Below are 17,787 nucleotides of genomic sequence, written 5' to 3'. Positions count from 1 at the left end.
GTTTGGTCCTTATTTTATTCTTAGGAGCAAAATACATGAAATTATAAACTATAATTCATAAGATGACAAAAGAGTGGAGTCAGATAATATAAGCATTAGAACAGCTGATCCTTCCTGAAAGGGTGTGTGAATGATTTATTAAATTTAATGTGGCCACCCATTCCAGTGGACTCCCAAAAGTGAGAGATGCATGAAGAACAGTCTTACAGATATTTTAGCTGGATTCATATTAGTGGTCCATGGGATTTAAAATTATGAATTTAGGGGTCCCTGAGGTCTGAAGGGTTGGTGACCCCTGTTGTAGGTACTAGGCTTCCTCTTCACCAAATGTAGCTTATATGACCTTTCCAGAAATAACAGTTTGGCTGGAGAAGGGGCAGCTCCTTATTCCTTATGCTAAGGATACTTGTTGCTATTATTACAATATTTAGAAAGAAGAAAATAGCAAACCATTTCTGAAAACACTTGGGAAAGCTACATGGATTTATTTATTCAAGTGCTTGTCAAAACTCTAAAGCCTCCTTAAAAGGAAAGTGAGGCAATATAAATATATAAAACAATGAAAAATCCATTCTGACAGCTTCCGACAGGAATCCTGTCGTTAAGGGATGCATGAGCCTTTTATGAGAGTTTTGCGGGATGGGAATGAGTGGTAATGAGTTTCAGCCCTTCCTAGATTTTCCAGGGATGGGAGGAACAGAAGTTATTGAATTAATTACTGTTAATTATGTAATTAATTACATAACGCTGAGTTTTAAAAGCACAGGAAAGAATCTACCAATTGTTCATACCACACTATCCCTGATTGGAAAAGCCACCACCAATCAACCTGCGTTTTTCATTGTTTCGTTGATAGAACCACTAATCGGCCAATCACATGTTGGCCAAGTGTGGCGCGAGTTCCATCCTTGATAACTTCTGTTTCAAAGTACCGTGCAAACTCCGCAACCAGGCTCATTGTGAACGCTGTCAGTCACCTGTTCGTGTGAAACTTGACCAAGTCACTTAAAGACAAGCAATTACATTCACACAATATGCCAAACCTGGTGACGGTTCACTTGATCTTGTTCTACAAACCAGACACTTTGATCAGTACAGGATTCATTTAAGGGTACAAATATAAAATGTGGATTAATCTAGTAACCAAATGAAGCGAAGTTTGTCGAAGTAAGTAAATATTTTTGGGGATATAATCTCTGAAAGAGAAGAGGCCCTAATATTCCTGACATAAGAACGAGGAGAGGCCAAAATAAAAATCACGCTTCAAAACTAAGGAAAATTCTAGTCTCCGGAAGTGTCCCTCTTTTTCGGGCTGCTGCAAAGATCCGGAGTATGGCAGTGAAGAGTTTCTGATTCTCTTCGCTGGAAATCTATTGGCCGTCCGGATTTTTGCAGCCAGATGTGGCAGCCCTCTGCAAACCTGCTCGTCCTTCCCCATCAAAGGCGAGATCAGAGAAAAGGATCTTTCGGCGCTGCAGGGTTTGCGCCCGCCGCCACTTCATCTGCACATCCATAGCGAATCAACCCACCCAGGGCTAAACCTTCGATCCGTTCGTGTTAAAATTGCTGCCGACGGGACCAAGGATTTTCTTCTAAGGATTTTAAACGTATTCAAACATCTTGATCTGGAGCTCCTATTGATTGGTTGATTCATTCATTCCTTTCTCTTTTACGGGTTCACCAAGAGCAGCAGCCAATCACGGCCCCGTTCTACAGCGCCTGCCTCGTTGCCATAGGAGGCGTCGCCCCCCATTCCCATGGAAACAGGTTTTGTTGTGCCTGGTTTTCCGCTTTCCTACGCCCCAATTCGAACTCGCGAACGGAGGAGCTGCCGTGGAGAGCACCGCCAAAGGGTGGGTAGCCAGGCTTGCATGGGACGGCCAGCTCTGTTAATAATAGGGATAATGGATATAACTTAAGATCCCCGTGTCCTTATTGCACGTAAGATTCGGAGCAGTTCCCTTCCTTTCTTGGGGATTTTGCAAGAAACTGCTACAGTACTGAATTTGGAGAAAAATGCATATTGGAAATTTCTCAGTTCTTTAATTTCTGGCTTAAGGCAGTGGTCTCCGGTCCTTCCTGGCTTATTTCAGTAACAGTAACAGAGTTGGAAGGGACCTTGGAGGTCATCTAGTCCAACCCCCTGCTCACGCAGGAGACCTGTACTAGGGATTCGAACTGCTGAACTTTCTGATCGACAAGCTCACTGTCTTAGCCACTGAGCCACCTAGTCAGGCAAAGGGATAGTTTCTCCCTCTTCAATCTGATGCAAGGCTTTTACCTCTCTGGTGGATACATTTTTTTCAATGAATTACTCAAGGTTGTAAACATACCTAATATTCCTTCCTCCTCCTGTTTTCCCCACAACAACCCTGTGAGGTGGATTGGGCTGAGAAAGTGATTAGCCCAAAGTACCCAGCCAGCCTTCATGCCTAAGGCAGGACTAGAATTCATGGCTTCCCAGTTTTTCTCCTGACACCATAACCACTCGACAGTTTTTTTTTTAAGTATTTGAAATATTTTTTTAAAATATTCATTTTCTTTTCATGCATGTTTGGTCTTCTTAATATTTCCTATAACTTTCCAGTGAAGCTGGTTAAAAAAACTGAGCAAAAATGTAGCATTCAAAGAATTTTGGATCTGAGGTGGCCACTGACTTTTCTTGATGAATCCATAGAAAGAGCTATTTAGCTATATGACATCATAAGGTCTTTGATTTTTTCTAAGTCCTGATCCTTGGAGGATGTCCTCCTGAGCAGAAAGAAGTACGAATGGAATACATGAAATGTTCAAAGGCTGGTTTGGCATTTTAAATAAATCAAGAAGCAGTATATTGGCTCAGTGTGTGAAGAATCCTGCCTCCTAGCTATGCTAGTGACAATCAATTGTGATATTTTCCTCAGCTACTGTGTATTTTAAGTTTGGTATTTGTGATTGGGATTGCTTTTAATGCATTTTAAGACTGTTCACCACTCAGTCGTTTATTGAGATAGACAGCTGTAGTAATGGAATAAATAGATACACAGACATGGAGAATTGTGAAGCTATACATTGCACTGTAATAATTTTTGAAATATAAGTATAGTCTTATTCCTTCAAGCTGAAGGGGAAGTTTTTTAGGGAATGCGTCTTTTTAAAAACCAACTTCTGTTTATTCTCCCTGCTGTTTACCCTTTTGTTGTTGTTGTTCTTTTCCAATTTTATTTCTAAGTGTTACTTAACTCCTGTTTTCTTCTTAGAATCTTCTGGATGCGATAATGGCCAAGTTGATACAAGCACCCCCTAAGTTTCTGCCCCCCGAATGGCACATTGCTAACAAGGTCCAATACAGTAGTGCTGAGGCCCAGCGGTCTCGTTCAGAACGCTTGGTGGATGAGAGCCAGCGGCTGGTAGATGAAATCGAGAGAACCACTCAGAAGACCCAGAGTGATGTCAACAAGAGAATAGGTGATGGGTTGCTTTTAATGCATTTATATGGACATATGTGTACATGAGTCTGAAAGCCTCGGTGGTGCAGCGGACTAAGTGCTGTTAAGTGCTAGCACTTAGCTGCCAGCTGCCTGCAATTAGTGCAAGTTCAAATTTCACCAGGCTCAAGGTTGACTCAGCCTTCCATCCTTTCGAGGTAGGTAAATTGAGGACCCGGATTGTGGGGGCAATAAGCCAGTTTATTGCTATAATGCTATAATGCATTTTTTTTAAAAAAATTGATTTATATGCCGCCCTTCTCCGGAGACTCAGGGCGGCTTACAATGCGTTAAGCAATAGCCTTCATACTTTTGTATATTTATACAAAGTCAGTTTATTGCCCCATTGTAAGCTGCCCTGAGTCTACGGAGAAGGGCGGCATATAAATTGGACTAATAAATAATAAATAAATAAAGCGGGGTGGGGCGGGCTGAGTTTGCATAAGATGCTTGAACCAGGTCAATTAAAGATCAAGTTGCTGTATTTGTACAACAACATGGAAAGCTTTGTTTTAGGTTTCCTTATTGCCTTTTGGGGGGGTTAGTATCTTGTCCCCATTTTGTTCGTTTGTGGTTGTAATATACATACCCAGAAAACACAGGTGGTCCTCAACTTACAGCAATAATTGGGACCAGAATTTTCATTCTGGTAAGGCAGTTGTTATACGAATTGTGCCTGATTTTATGACCTTTTGTGCCATAGTGAATCACTGCAGTTGTTAAGTGAATCAGGCAGTCATTAAGTGAACATGGTGTCCCCACTGACTTTGCTTGTCAGAAGTCAGGTACTAAGAAGGTTTGCAAATGGCAATCACATGGGCCTCGAGATGCTGCAACCATTGTAAATACTTACCAGATGCCAAGTGCCCATATTTTGATTGCTTGTCTGGGGATGCTGCTATGGCTGTAAGTGTGAGGACTATTCGTAAATTCAGTTCAAAGGATAAGGGATTGCTGGGTAAGGACTGCAAGAGAAGCGACAATGATGTTTTCATGTACAGGAGTGGATGGACCAAAAAGAATCCTATTTGAGAGAGGTTGAGGGGCAAAATAGATATGTTAAGCATTAAAAAACAAAATGGGGAAATTGGTTGATACTGGAAGTTTTCAAAGGGCTTAAATGGGCATGATAAATTTCTGTAAGACAAGGTCTCAGTTTTGCCCCTGAACCATCCAACCTCACCCCAAAACAGAAAGTCTGGAAGAAAAGTAATTGGTGCTTATTGTGCGACATCCTTAGGAGATGATTAAGCTACAAGGTTCTTGTTTCCGTTTGTTTTATGGTTCTGTTTTAATGTTACTGGTTTTCCTGCTGTCGTGGGCTACCCAGAATGGTTTCAGATGGGTGACCGTAGAAATCTTTTAAACAAATAATTAAAAAGATCTGTTCTATGCTAGAATGGCTGTGGGATCCAGGGACCCTTAAAAGGAGTCTTGGAGGCTGCATGCTAGTTGGGGTTGTCCTGAAGGGATCTGTGGTGTGTGCTTGTCACAATTAATTAATTGATTGATTGATTGATTGATTGATTGATTGATTTTATTTTATTTTATTTTATTTTATTTTATTTTATTTTATTTTATTTTATTTTATTTTATTTTATTTATTAATTAATTAATTTTAGGAAATTTATATTGCCATCTATTCACACATGGCAACTCAAGTCGACTTACAAGAATATAAAAACCTCATATATAAAACAATAAAACTAATAAAAGAGTAAATCATATAAAAAAATAATAAAATGAATTAATAAAATAATATAATAAAATATGTAATAATTTATATTTGTTTCTTCCCACTGTTTCCAACATTTAAGAGCCTCAGAAGGCATGGGTAGTTTTCTCATGACAACGACGTAATGATAACTTTTTTTGTCCCTGGACAGAAAGGGGTTGGAGGTTGTTTAAACTGGGAAAAAATGTGTTAACATGCCCATTTGACAGTGTCAATTTTTAAAAAGACAACTATATTATTCTGCTGGAGGGTACCATTTGGTCAACACATTTTAGCAACACAATGTTGGGCTGTAAAAATGGGCTTGGGGGGAGTTCATGCAGGACTCTGGTTGTCCATCAATCTTCTAAACCAATGGGAAGTGTCAGCGTTCCAGAAAGTCCCCAACTCCAAGTAAAAACTCCGAGGCAGGCATTTCTCATAGTTCCATTTTATTCAAGTAGGCATACTGGCACATCTGGAAAAACCCAAATCTGCAGGTTCCAAGTTTCCCCTTAGTAAATCAAAACCCTAAATCCAGCCCCTTCACCCATCACGCTGCCAGGAAGCTCTTCAATATTGAACTGTGAGATGAATGTGCAAATATTTATTTATTGAAGGAAATTTATATTGCCGCCTATTTGCACATGGTGACTTAAGGCAGCTTACAAGAATATAAAACCTCATATGTAAAACAATAAAACTTATAAAACAGAATAATCATATAATAAATTAATAAAATAAAATAATAAAATAACCCCCCAACCCTTGCAATGTATGACAATTAACATGTCCACCCAAGATGCTTAATCAGGAAAGGTAAAGATGTAACAGCTGCATTCATAAAATATACAATTTATAGTTTTAGAGTTTTGGGTCTCATCGTGCCATGCAAACCCAGGTTTTTTGGTTACTTTATGGTTCAGTATATTGCATAACCAGGGGTGAAATGCAGGGGTGGGTTCTACTTACTTTTACTACTGGTTTGCAACAGGAGTATGTGTGTGCTTCTGCGTATGCACAGAAGCTTCTGCGCATGTGCAGATTGCCAAATATGACATCAGGTCGGGTGGGCGGAGCCTCCCACTGCTTTTACTACCGGTTCTCAAGAACCGGAGAGAACCAGGAGCAACCACCTGGTGAAATGCACTTACCTTCGCTACCAGATTGCAATGTGAGTGCAGTCGCATTCTGCGCATGCATAGAGGGTCAAAAACAGGACGTGATGACATCCGGGTGGGTGGGCAGAGCCTCCTGCCACTGGCACTACCGGATTGTGCGATCTGGATAGATCCAGCTGAATTTCACTGTGCGCAACCCCAGAAAATGGGTTAATTCAATATTATGTGAACTCGGCCCTTGAATTGATGGCATCATTCACTTGAGCTTCATCCACATGGCCTCTTATGGGTGGTCATCAGATTCTCCTTTTGGATGAAGACCTGAGATCTAGCTGCTGCTGGACTTGGATGGTGCTTCCCTCTATCTTGGGGTGATTGAGTATTCTCACTTCTGCAGAACAGAGAATTGAAGAGATCAAATTCTGGAGGCAGCAGTTGGATGACAAGCTTGACCAGATTGTGAAGGAGACTGAAGTGCTTGTGTCATTCAAAACAAGGCTGGAAAAGGCTCTGGAGGGCTGCAAAGAACCCCTTTTCACCGCTCAGGAGTGTCTCTTAAACCGGTGAGAGGATTATTTCTTTTTTGGATTTGAGAGGCCACTTCAGGTTCTACTTGCTGGAGGCAGGCGGGATAAACTTGTCTGGATTAAGAAACTGTGTAATGTCATCATGACTGGTTAGCTGGGAGAAAAGGTCTTGAGTCACTCATAGTTGCTGGCAAGAAAAAATGTTATGATAAATAACTGGAGACGTGGGACTATTTAGTCTAGAAAAGAGAATGGTGATCTTCAAGTTTCTGAAGGGCTGTCATGTACAAAAAGGAGAAGGCTTGTTTGGCATTGTTCCTTGTGACAGGAAAAGAAACAATAGGTTTAAATTAACTTCCTGAACTCTGACTTATTAACCAATGGAGGTGGCTGCCATATGAAGTGGAAAGTTCTCTTTTGCATCAGAGACTGGCATGGTCATCTGTTAGAGATGCTTTAGTACAAGGGTGTCAAACTCAAGGCCTACGGGTCGAATCCAGCCAGCAGGGTGCTTAGATCTGGCCCTCAGGGCAGCCCTGGAAACAACAAAGGACTGGCTCTGTCAGTGAAAACGGAGCTCGGGAGGGCCGCACTCAGCCTCCCAAGCTCTGTTTTCACTGGCAGAGGGTTGTAGGAGGCCGTCGCAGTCAAAAACTTTTTCTCTGGCAGAGGATTGCAGGAGGCTGTCGTAGCCGAAATGGAGCTTGGGAGCCCATTTTCACTGGCAGAGCGCTTGGGCCACCACAGGTGGCCTTGACATGAATGATGTCGAGCTGGCCATGCCCACTCTGGCCACACCCCCACCCAGGGGAGAAATGCAGCTGGTTCTGACAGGTTCTGGAGAACCGGTAGCGGAAATTTTGAGTAGTTCGGAGAACCAGCAAATACCACCTCTGGCCGGCCCCAGAGTGGGATGGGAATGGGGATTTTGCAGTATCCTTCCCCTGGAGTGGGGTGGGAATGAGGATTTTGCAGTATCCTTCCCCTGCCACGCCCACCAAGCCACACCACACCCACCAAGCCATGCCTACAGAACCGGTAGTAAAAAAAAATTGAATTTCACCACTGCCCCCACCGCAAGGTCAAACACAACCCTGATGGGGCCCCCAATGAAATCCAGTTTGACACCCCTGCTGTAGTAGATCCTGCAGTAGGGTTTAAACGCAGTGACCTCTAAGGTCACTTCTGAGTCTGATTCTATTGATAAATGACACAGGTAGTCCTTGACTTAACAATAATTCATTTATCGTAAGTTACAAAGTTCAAAGTTACAATGGCACTGAAAAAAAGTGACTTGCGACCATTTTTCAAATTTGCAACCATTGCAGCATCCCCATGGTCACGTGATCAAAATTTGGACACTTGGCAACTGGCATGTATTTATGACGGTTGCAGTGTCCCCGAGATCATGTGATCACCTTTTGGGACTTTCTGACAAGCATAGTCAATGCGGAAGCCAGGTTTCCTTAACAATTGTATTACTAAATTAACACCTGCAGGGATTCACTTTACAAGTGTGGCAAGAAAGGTCGTAAAATGGGGCAAAATTCACTTAAAAACTGTCTTGCTTAGGAACAGAAATTTGGAGTTCAACCATGGCCATAAGTCAAGGACTACCTGTAGTATATTTGAATTGGAATCAAATAAGGTTTCCTAATGTCTCTTGGCAATGGAACAGACTGTCTCAGGAGATGCTGGACTTCTACACTGGACATGTTTAAACAAAGGCTAGCTCGCCATCTGTGGGGAAACTGAAGTAGTGGATTTCTGCACTGAGCAGCGAGGTGAAGGAAATGATCTCCGAGTTACTTTCTATGCTGTGATGGTTTAACAGCTACCGTATTTTTCGGAGTATAAGACGCACCAAAGTATAAGACGCAGCTTAATTTTGGGGGAGGAAAATAGGGGGAAAATACCTGCCTACCAGGTATTCATCTGACTAGTGTCCTTAGTCTGGTCAGCTTCAGCACATTAGTTTGCTGGTTTTTATCCCCTGTTTGGGGATAAAAAAACAGCTTCTAAAGCACAACTGATCTTTGGAGAGAGAAGCAATGAGAAAAGCAGGCAAACCACTGAGGTTGCTTCACTCGCTAGCGCCTTGTTAGGGCTGAAAAAAAGCTTCACAACTGAGAGTCGGAGGGAGCAGGCAAAGCACGGAGATCACTTCACTCGCTAGCACCTCCTTAGGGCTGAAAAAAAGCTTTGAAAAAGCTACATTCGGTGTATAGGATGCACCCAAATTTTCAGCCTCTTTTAGGAGGGAAAAAAGTGCATCTTATACTCTGAAAAATAAGTAGTGGTAAGTAGTGGAACATCTGCGTTGCATGGAGAAGATCTTAGCCTAACCCCTGGTATAGCTAGGTAGGGCTGGGAAAGCCCTTTCTAAATATTAAAGAGCTGTTGTAACCAATAGATGAGTATTAAGCCAGACGGTTTGACTTAAGGCCTATGCCAGAGTAGTGTGTTTGAATCCATATATTATGTTTGCACAACACAACTGGCTACTTGTAGGTTTGCACCGTACATGAAATCCTAAACTAGCCTGATAAGTTGGGTTCGTATTATACGTAGTTCTTGACTTACGACCACAACTGAGGCCAACATTTCTGTTGCTAAGCAAGACAGATGTTAAGTGAGTTGTGACCCATTTTATGACCTGTATTAGCAACTGTGGCAAGAAGTTTTGTGAAAGGGGGCGAAACTCACTTAACAACTGGCTCACTTAGCAAAAGGCATTCTGGCTCCATGGTGGTTGTAACTTGAGGATTACCTGTATTACACCTGTGATGTGCGCTTTGCATTGATTTCCAGTAGGCTTTTGGATACAATTCCAAGTGTTGATACTGACCTAAAAAGCTGTCTATCTTCTTGGGGGTGGAGAAGGTGGGTGTTATGCTGTAGGTTCTTCCCTCAAAAGAGATTTGGGGGAAAATGATAAATTTGTGTCTTTTGGTGACTGAGTTCTTCTTTTGTAGCAGCCTCCCATCAGAGATCCAGGCAGTGCATTTACTCTTACAGGAAAGTTCTGAAAAAAGCTTTTCAGAAGAGCGTTGACTGACATCTATTCATGCCTATTTATTTTAGATCTGTGGTTGATACTTTATATGATTCTATTGGTTTTGAATTATACTTATCTTTGTGTTATGGTAATGTTCTTAAATTTTAGTTGTGCACAGCTGTGAATCCTTGGGAAGTTTATTGATATAAAAATATAATATGCAAATAAATTCCTGCCCATATTACATTGTTGTTCAGATATGATAAAAGGTAGGCTATAGAGTGGTTAAGATGTTTTTAATTTATTTTCTGAGTATGTGCCTTTATTTATTACTTTTATTTTTATTCATTTGTGAAATTTATTTGCCACCTATCTCACCATGGGGCTACTCTAGGTAGCTTATAACAATAAAACAGAGGGGAAAAATCAGACATGCTTCATTATTTGACAAACATTGATATAGTCCGAGAGTCAGGATTTCCTGATGTGCCAGAGGAAAAAAAAAACAAAACCAAAAGAATTTTTGTTTTTGTTTCAGGGAAAGGCGGGTTGGTATTGACTTGGTCCATGATGAAGTGGAACGGGAGCTGATCAAGGAAGTTGAGGTCTTCCAAGGAGTTGTTGCTCTGCTTGAACGTACACTGGAGCAAACTGATGAGCAACTCAGGTATAGATAAGAAAAGCAAAATTCTGAGGCAGGAACGGAGGTGGGTTTCAACAGGTTTTGACCAGTTCTGGAGAACCGGTAGCAGAAATTTTGAGTAGTTTGGAGAACCGGTAAATACCACCTCTGACTGGCCCCGCCCTTATCTATTCTTTGCCTCCGGAGTCCCAGCTGATTGGGAAGAAATGGGGATTTTGCAGTATCCTTCTCCTGGAGTGGGGGAGGGAATGGAGATTTTACAGTATCCTTCCCCTGCCACGCCCAACAAGCCACGCCCAACAAGCCATGCCACGCCCAACAAGCCACACTCACAGAACCAGTAGTAAAAAAATTTGAAACCCACCACTGAGCAGGAAGGAAGAAAAGAGAAAGCTGTGTGGATTCTGAAGGTGATATGGGTAATAGGGAAGAGTCAAAAGTGAGATGCAGTATGAACTAAGGCTATTAATCCCACAGAGTCAAGGGAAGTGGGGGAAAGGCCAACATACAGTCTTTGATGTCAAGACTATAGCTCAGTGATGGCTAACTTTTTGGCCATCACATGCCAAAAGCTGGGGGAGTGCAGGATAGTTGCGTGCGCACATGCCCACACCTATAATTCTATGTGCTCTGCCCCCCCGCGCATGCGTGTGCGACCCCCCCCATGCTCCTCCCGCTTTTGGCATGTGATTGCACAGTGGGACGGTAGGCCTGTTTTTTGCCCTGTCCAGGCTCCAGAGGCTTTCAAGAGCCTGGGGAGGGTGAAAACAGCCTTCCCCACCCCACCGGAGGCCCTCTGGAGGCCGGAAACAGCCCGTTTGTCGACTTCCGGTGGGCCCAGAAGGGCCAAAAATCAGCTGGCCAGTGTGAGCATGCATGCTGGAGCTGAGCTAGGGCAACCCTCGCATGCCCACCAATATGGCTCCATGTGCCACCTGTGGCACGCATGCCATAGGTTTGCCATCACGGCTATAGCTTAATGGAACAGTAGCTATTCTGCATGTAAAAATTCTCAGGTACAAATGAGTGAAGTTTTTACCTCATTTCCAAACAATGAAATTGGGTGGACTGTGCATTGATGATGTCAGGCACAAAGAATCAGGACCATTTGTAAGGTTGCAGCACAAACCATTTACTGAAGCCTATAGTATATACAACAATCTGGTCAAGTAACAACACAAAATCGGCACTAGATAAGGGCCAACCGAATTCAAGGGAGGATGGACTTGGATCTCTTGTGGCAATGCAAGGACTCTAAACTGATGACACATTTAACTCGCCCTCCAGTTTTGCCTGCTCCTCTCCTACAGACATATGCAGGAGGAAGGTGAGCTGGTCTCTTCATTCTACAGCAAAAATTATGAGAGAGAAAAAAGGCCTCTTTGCAAATCTGGTGTTCTGTTCCATGGGGTTTGTGGTATGCACAATACTGCTCTTAATATATCTGATGTGCTGTATTAAGTTCTTTGATACATGTGTAATCTGCACTTTAGGACTATATGGCTGGGCAGCTTTTTATGTATTCTCTCCTCAAAGACTGTTTTTCCTCTTTCAGGCTTAATCGCACAGCCAAATACAATCTTGAACAGGACCTGAAGGATAAATACACGGCCTTCACAATTGACAACTATTGCTCCAATCTGACCAACAACTCTACTGATATTGGATATGCCCAAAATGTTGTGAAGGTTGAGGAGAAGTAAGTGTCACATGGGGAACTGAGTGGGTGAACCAGGAAAACCTGTCATTGGGACACATTAGCTTTTCTGTAACCATGGTACATTTCAACAAAGGCCAAATTGGAAAGAAGCTGGATAGTAGATGCTGCCAAAGATAAGAATAGCAAGAGGAAAGTTCATTTGGCTTCATGCTCCACCTATGTCTATGGAGATTCTCAGTCATTCAGGTCATGGTTGTCCCAAAGGTGCTTTTTCAAAAGGCAACTGGATTTTGTTTTTTCTTGAAAATGTTTCGCTTTTCATGCAAGAAGCTTCTTCAGAACTGCTACACCAATCCATCTTTTTTCCCCTCATAGAGCTATAACTAACCCTCAGAATCAGTGGTGGAATTCAAATTTTTTTGCTACCGGTTCTGTGGGCATGGCTTGGTGGGTGTCGTGTGGCTTCGTGGGCATGGCAGGAGAAGGATACTGCAAAATCCTAATTCCCTCCCCACTCCTGGGGAAGGATATTGCAAAATCTCCATCCCCACTCCACTCTGGAGCCAGCCAGAGGTGGTATTTGCCAGTTCTCTGAACTGCTCAAATTTCAACTACCAGTTCTCCAGAACCTGTCAGAACCTGCTGAATAGCATCCCTGCTCAGAATGCTTGGTATTATATTATTTTCTTCGTATTTGATGACACGACTTTGTATGGTTGTGACCACCATCTTGTGACTTTAACACACCCACCCTGTGGATATCCTTGATTGTGATTCTTGCCTCCAAGAGTTGAACATTTCACAGTGGTTCCCATCCTTTTCCCTGACTCTTGAATGAATACTCAGGGATTCCATGTGGGAGTCAACTTTTTTCTCTTGTTTTTGGACAGCTCGGTGAGCCCTGAACAATGGATGGATTTCTCCAACACAAATGTTGAAAAAGCTGACAAACAGCGAAACAATTCCCTGAACCTGAGAGCCTTGATTGACAGCATTCTGTCCCAGACTGCAAGTGACATGCGCAAGCAAAACAGGACAGTAAACATTGCGTTCCAGAACAGAGTGAAGGAAACCAAGGATGCCAAGAACAAATTAGAAATTCACCTGGCAAAGGTAAATATTGGAGAGGTATCCAACTTTGGGATGGGGAAAAAGAGGGAAGGAGAGAAACATATCTTCATCTTAGTCATAAGATTTTATTTGCATCTAGCCATCATGTGCCGAATGAGTTCTAACTTTTATAATACAGTGCTGGGTCTGCTAAAATCTGGAGCATTGCTCATATCTGATGTCCTTTACATATGACCATAAAACTCTTGACTCAAAGAGTCATCTTACCAGGCTTCCAAACAATAATGCTAAAACTTCAGAAAGGAAGTAGCTATAGCTGTTTTCTGCCATATTAAGAATGTGTCATCACATTCGTGCCCGGTTTTTCAAGCTTTTTTGTTGCAAGCATTAAATGAATTACACGGTTTTTAAGCGAATTCAACTTTGCCTCATTGACTTTGTTGAAAGCTGGCTGGGAAGGTGATCAAATGGTGATTGTGTGTGTTAAGGAATTCGCAGAGCAACCCTAGAGTAGCAAGGGTGTGCACATGAAAGCGATTGAGAGCAGTTGCGAAATAACACAGCCAACACACAGATACACTGAGCTGTGTTTACTTTCAGGAAAATAGTGATAAGGCACAGTCCAATAAACAGTCCAGGTCATACACAGATAAAGCAGTAGACAGTAAAACAATAGTCCAGGGATATTCCAATAACAAAATCTTCTTACCAGTCGTCGTAGTCATACACAATAAACAGTTGCAAACAGTAGCAAGCATAGCACAGAGCAGTAAAGAGCAGTAACAATCAGCAAAGAGCATCAAAGAGAAACAAACCCTGTTTCAAGCTCCCTCTTAAGGACATTGGCTACAGAACTAACCAATCAGGACACAGTGTGATGCAATACAGCAATACAGTCTTAAAGCTATGATGCTGGTTTATATATTGCCAACCCAACAAGTTAGGTAATTATCATTTCCTAATAGTGTGACCCTGGGATACTGTAACCATCATAAATATATGATAGCTGCCAAGTACCCAAATTATTTCACATGACTGTAGCAACGCTGTGTAAGGACCAGTCATAATTCACTTTTTCAACACGGTCATAACTTTGAACAGTCATTAAACAAATGATTGTAAATCAAGGACCACTTATGCTCCCCAGAAAACCTAAATAGGAGAGGAATCTTAAAAATTGTTATCCGTCGTTCTCCCCCACCTTCACAGTATTATTTATTTACTGACAGCTAATGAAAAGGTACCAGTTTTTGATGGAGAGTTTTCTTATTTTAACCGTTGGCACCTCCAGAAGCCTTGAGAAAAACCTTCATAGGAACTGATCAAGCAACATTCACTTGTGGATCAGGGAATTGCCTTATATTTGCGGTCCTATGTGTGCCCAAATCCTGAACCTTCTATGGAAAGAAGGCAGTTCCATAGTTGTCAGGCACCAAGCTTTGGTTTCAATTTTGTTCTGAACCACTTAAATAGCTTAGCTCAGGATTAACACGGGTTCAGAATATTGGGCAGAAAACGTGTTTCCCAACTGAGCTGCAGCAGTCCTGGCTTCCTACATGCAGAGAAACTGCTTGAAGTTGAACGAAAGGAGTTGCACTTTCTCTTTGGCAGACCACAGGAGAGGTTTCCTCAGTGGACACCCAGTTCATCAGCCCAGCGAGTAGGTGCAAGTGTTCCTCCTCTGAACAAGCTTTAAAGCAGCGGGTCTAAACAAGCTTTAAAGCAGCATGGCTGGCTGAGGGATTCTAGGAGTTGAAGTCCACAAGTCTTCAAGTTGCCAAGTTTGGAGACCCCTGCTTTAAAGAGTTGTGAGGAAAATGGCAAGGACATGTGGGAGAGTCACAGAGTCTCTGCAGGCATTTCCTGCTCAACAACCCCTCCTTTGACCCTTTCTTCCTTAAGTCTTTAAGAACCAAAGACTGAATCCGCATAATGTGTTTGATTTGGTTACTGAATTAAGGTGATTCTCCGGGTTTGCAGTCCATTAAATCACAAGGTAACCAAGCAGATTGTATTCACACAGAATGCAAAGCTAAAAAAAACTAACTCCCAAACAGTTTAAAAAGAATAAAACCCAGGCTTAAAATGAACTAAGGTCATCATGTCCTATATGGACCACCACTAGACTTTCAAGGGATCCAATTGTTTGGTATGAACACAGCTGAAATGTGTCCCTCCCTTTCTTCTGTGTATATTTAAAGCTGATGGAGGAGATCAACTCTCAGACCAAAAATATTGATGCTCTGAGGAAAGCTATTGTGGATAAGAAGGGGCCAGCCAAGGTGGCTCAAACTCGCCTGGAGACCCGGACTCACCGTCCAAATGTAGAGCTTTGCCGAGACATGGTGCAATATCGGCTCATGAATGAAGTGCAGGAAATCAACCATAATATCCAGAGGCAAGTACAACACAGAAGCCACAGGGCTTAGTTTAATCTGGGGGTTATCCCAGGAAATTAGTACTTTCTGGGGCGAGGAAGGAGCAGGAAACAGTGTGAGATGATCCCTGTTCTGCAAAACCTGTACGTGTGGTGGATCATTGCATTTCATTTTGTGATTGATCCTTTGGTTGTTGGCCTGTCATTTGCCTTAATTCTAGACCAAGTTCTCCCTCTTCTGGTCAAAGATTTCAGTGGCTTTGGGGAGTGACTTCTCTCCAGTAGAAGTGAAGGTGGGGCTGCTTCATGGGGGGAGATCGGAGCAGATGGTGGCTCTTCTATGGACAAAGAATTTAAATGGAGGGAGTCTTGATTCTAAGGTATCATCAATATGACCTACAGCAGAATTAAATTCTGGGAAAGTGCATAGCATTCTGAGTCCATGGAATGATTTTTCTCCTTAAGCTTCTAGTTCTGGCTCTAAATGGAAACTTAAGATGCACAAGCAATGCTACTAGGAATCCCAGCGATCCAAATGAGACTGATTGAGACTGAACAGGTGCTTCTAGCAGCTGAGTTGGGAGGCATTTGCCTGCCATTCTGGCAAGCAGGAATACATGACACACAAGAGCAGACTCATTACCATAAAGTTCTGTTCGTATTCCAAGCTTAGTAATGTTGGGTAAAGACTTCGCAGATGCCCATTTGTTCAATGGGCCAAGCTTGGGTAATGTTAAAGTAGATATTTTCGGCTTGGCTTGTTGTGCAAACCTACACCCCCTAAGTTGTGAACATGTTCCCTGACAGATTCTGACTGTCCATCAGAGGAACTTGGTAACAACGGGGGCGGGGGGGCGACCTTGTGTATTGACAACAAATTGCCAGGATTCAGCTTCAAACTGTTCTATCCCATTCAGACCTAGATAGCTTCCAGACAGCTGGAAAGAATATTTCTCCCACCCCCCAGTTCAGAGTGGCAATGTACAATTGGGTACATTCCCTAAAGCTTGGTTGTTCTCTAACACCAATGGCTCCACAAATTCCCTCTTCAGGAACTTCTTCTTTCAAGGTTGCCAGAAGCTCCGTCTTCTGCAATGAGGCGTTAACAATTTTTTTAGATCCACATGGTCATCCCCTGCCTGTTTTCCCTACAAGTTGAGAGGACAGGGATCCAAGGTAGCAAAAGACAACTGAGACAGCAGCTATCTATTTCCTTGGACGCTGCAGACCAAAATAATCCCAGGTAACAGAGCAAGGCAAATACCAAAGACTCCGTCCCTTTAGAGTCAAGGTTACAGGAAATCCAGGGAGTTAGTTCCCTGCAGGAGATAATTTAGTACCAATGAGGCAGAAGCTCTTGGAAGTAGAATAGAATAACAGAGTTGGAAGGGACCTTGGAGGTCTTCTAGTAATCCAACTCCCTGTTTAGGCAGGAAACCCTACACCACTTCAGACAAATGGTTATCCAACATCTTCTTAAAAACTTCCAGTGTTGGAGCATTTAATTGTTCTGTCAGGTAATTTCTCCTTAGTTCTAAGTTGCTTGTCTCCTTGATTAGTTTCTACCTACCTTCAGGTGCTTTGGAGAATAACTTGACTCCCTCTTCTTTGTGGCAACCCCTGAGATATTGGAAGACTGCTATCATGTCTCCCCTAGTCCTTCTTTTCATTAAACTAGACATACCCAGTTCCTGCAACCATTCTTCATATGTTTTAGCCTCCAATCCCCTAATCCTCTTTGTTGCTCTTCTCTGCACTCTAGAGTCTCAACATCTTTTTTACATTGTGGTGATGGATGCAGTATTCCAAGTGTGGCCTTACCAAAGCATTATAAAGTGGCATTAACACTAAACCTACTTTCTTTTCTGAGGATTAGAGTTGGACACCCATCTCTTATGACATACTAAAGTGGAAGCAGGGCCAGACCAGAGCATACAATCAGAAGATTGTCATGATTTGTTTGACTGAAGCCCTGGAGAGGCTTGCCAAACTCTAGAAAGTAATGGCCTTCACCCTTTTTTCTGTTCCTTCCTTAGGCTGATGGACACATTGGCTCAGGCTGAAATAGAACTGAAAGGCCTAAACCGCCGGCAGCTCTCCCTGGAGGAAGAGATTGAAGTCAAAGCAAATACCCTTTACATTGATGAAGTGCTCTGCATGCAGATGAGAGAATCCATTTCCATCAATAATTTCTGATCCATGAGCCTGG

At 42.5% G+C, this 17,787-nt stretch overlaps 1 protein-coding gene across 1 annotated transcript; it reads left to right on the top strand.

Annotated features, from left to right (window-relative positions):
* Positions 1-3,242: 3,242 nt before the first annotated feature.
* On the top strand, positions 3,243-17,774 carry TEKT1 (tektin 1). The gene is made up of 7 exons (XM_070946624.1): positions 3,243-3,447; positions 6,700-6,865; positions 10,366-10,494; positions 12,026-12,169; positions 13,021-13,243; positions 15,403-15,599; positions 17,615-17,774. The coding sequence occupies exons 1-7, from the start codon at positions 3,258-3,260 to the stop codon at positions 17,772-17,774; spliced, it is 1,209 nt and encodes a 402-aa protein (XP_070802725.1). The 5' UTR covers positions 3,243-3,257.
* The last annotated feature ends 13 nt before the right edge of the window (positions 17,775-17,787 follow it).

Source organism: Pituophis catenifer, unplaced genomic scaffold (genome assembly GCF_029215685.1).
Source record: "Pituophis catenifer annectens isolate HBS135680 unplaced genomic scaffold, rPitCat1.0.hap2 SCAF_1, whole genome shotgun sequence".
Lineage (NCBI taxonomy): Eukaryota > Metazoa > Chordata > Lepidosauria > Squamata > Colubridae > Pituophis > Pituophis catenifer.
Note: the sequence above shows the minus strand (reverse complement) of the source record. Positions and strands in the feature narration are given on the sequence as shown.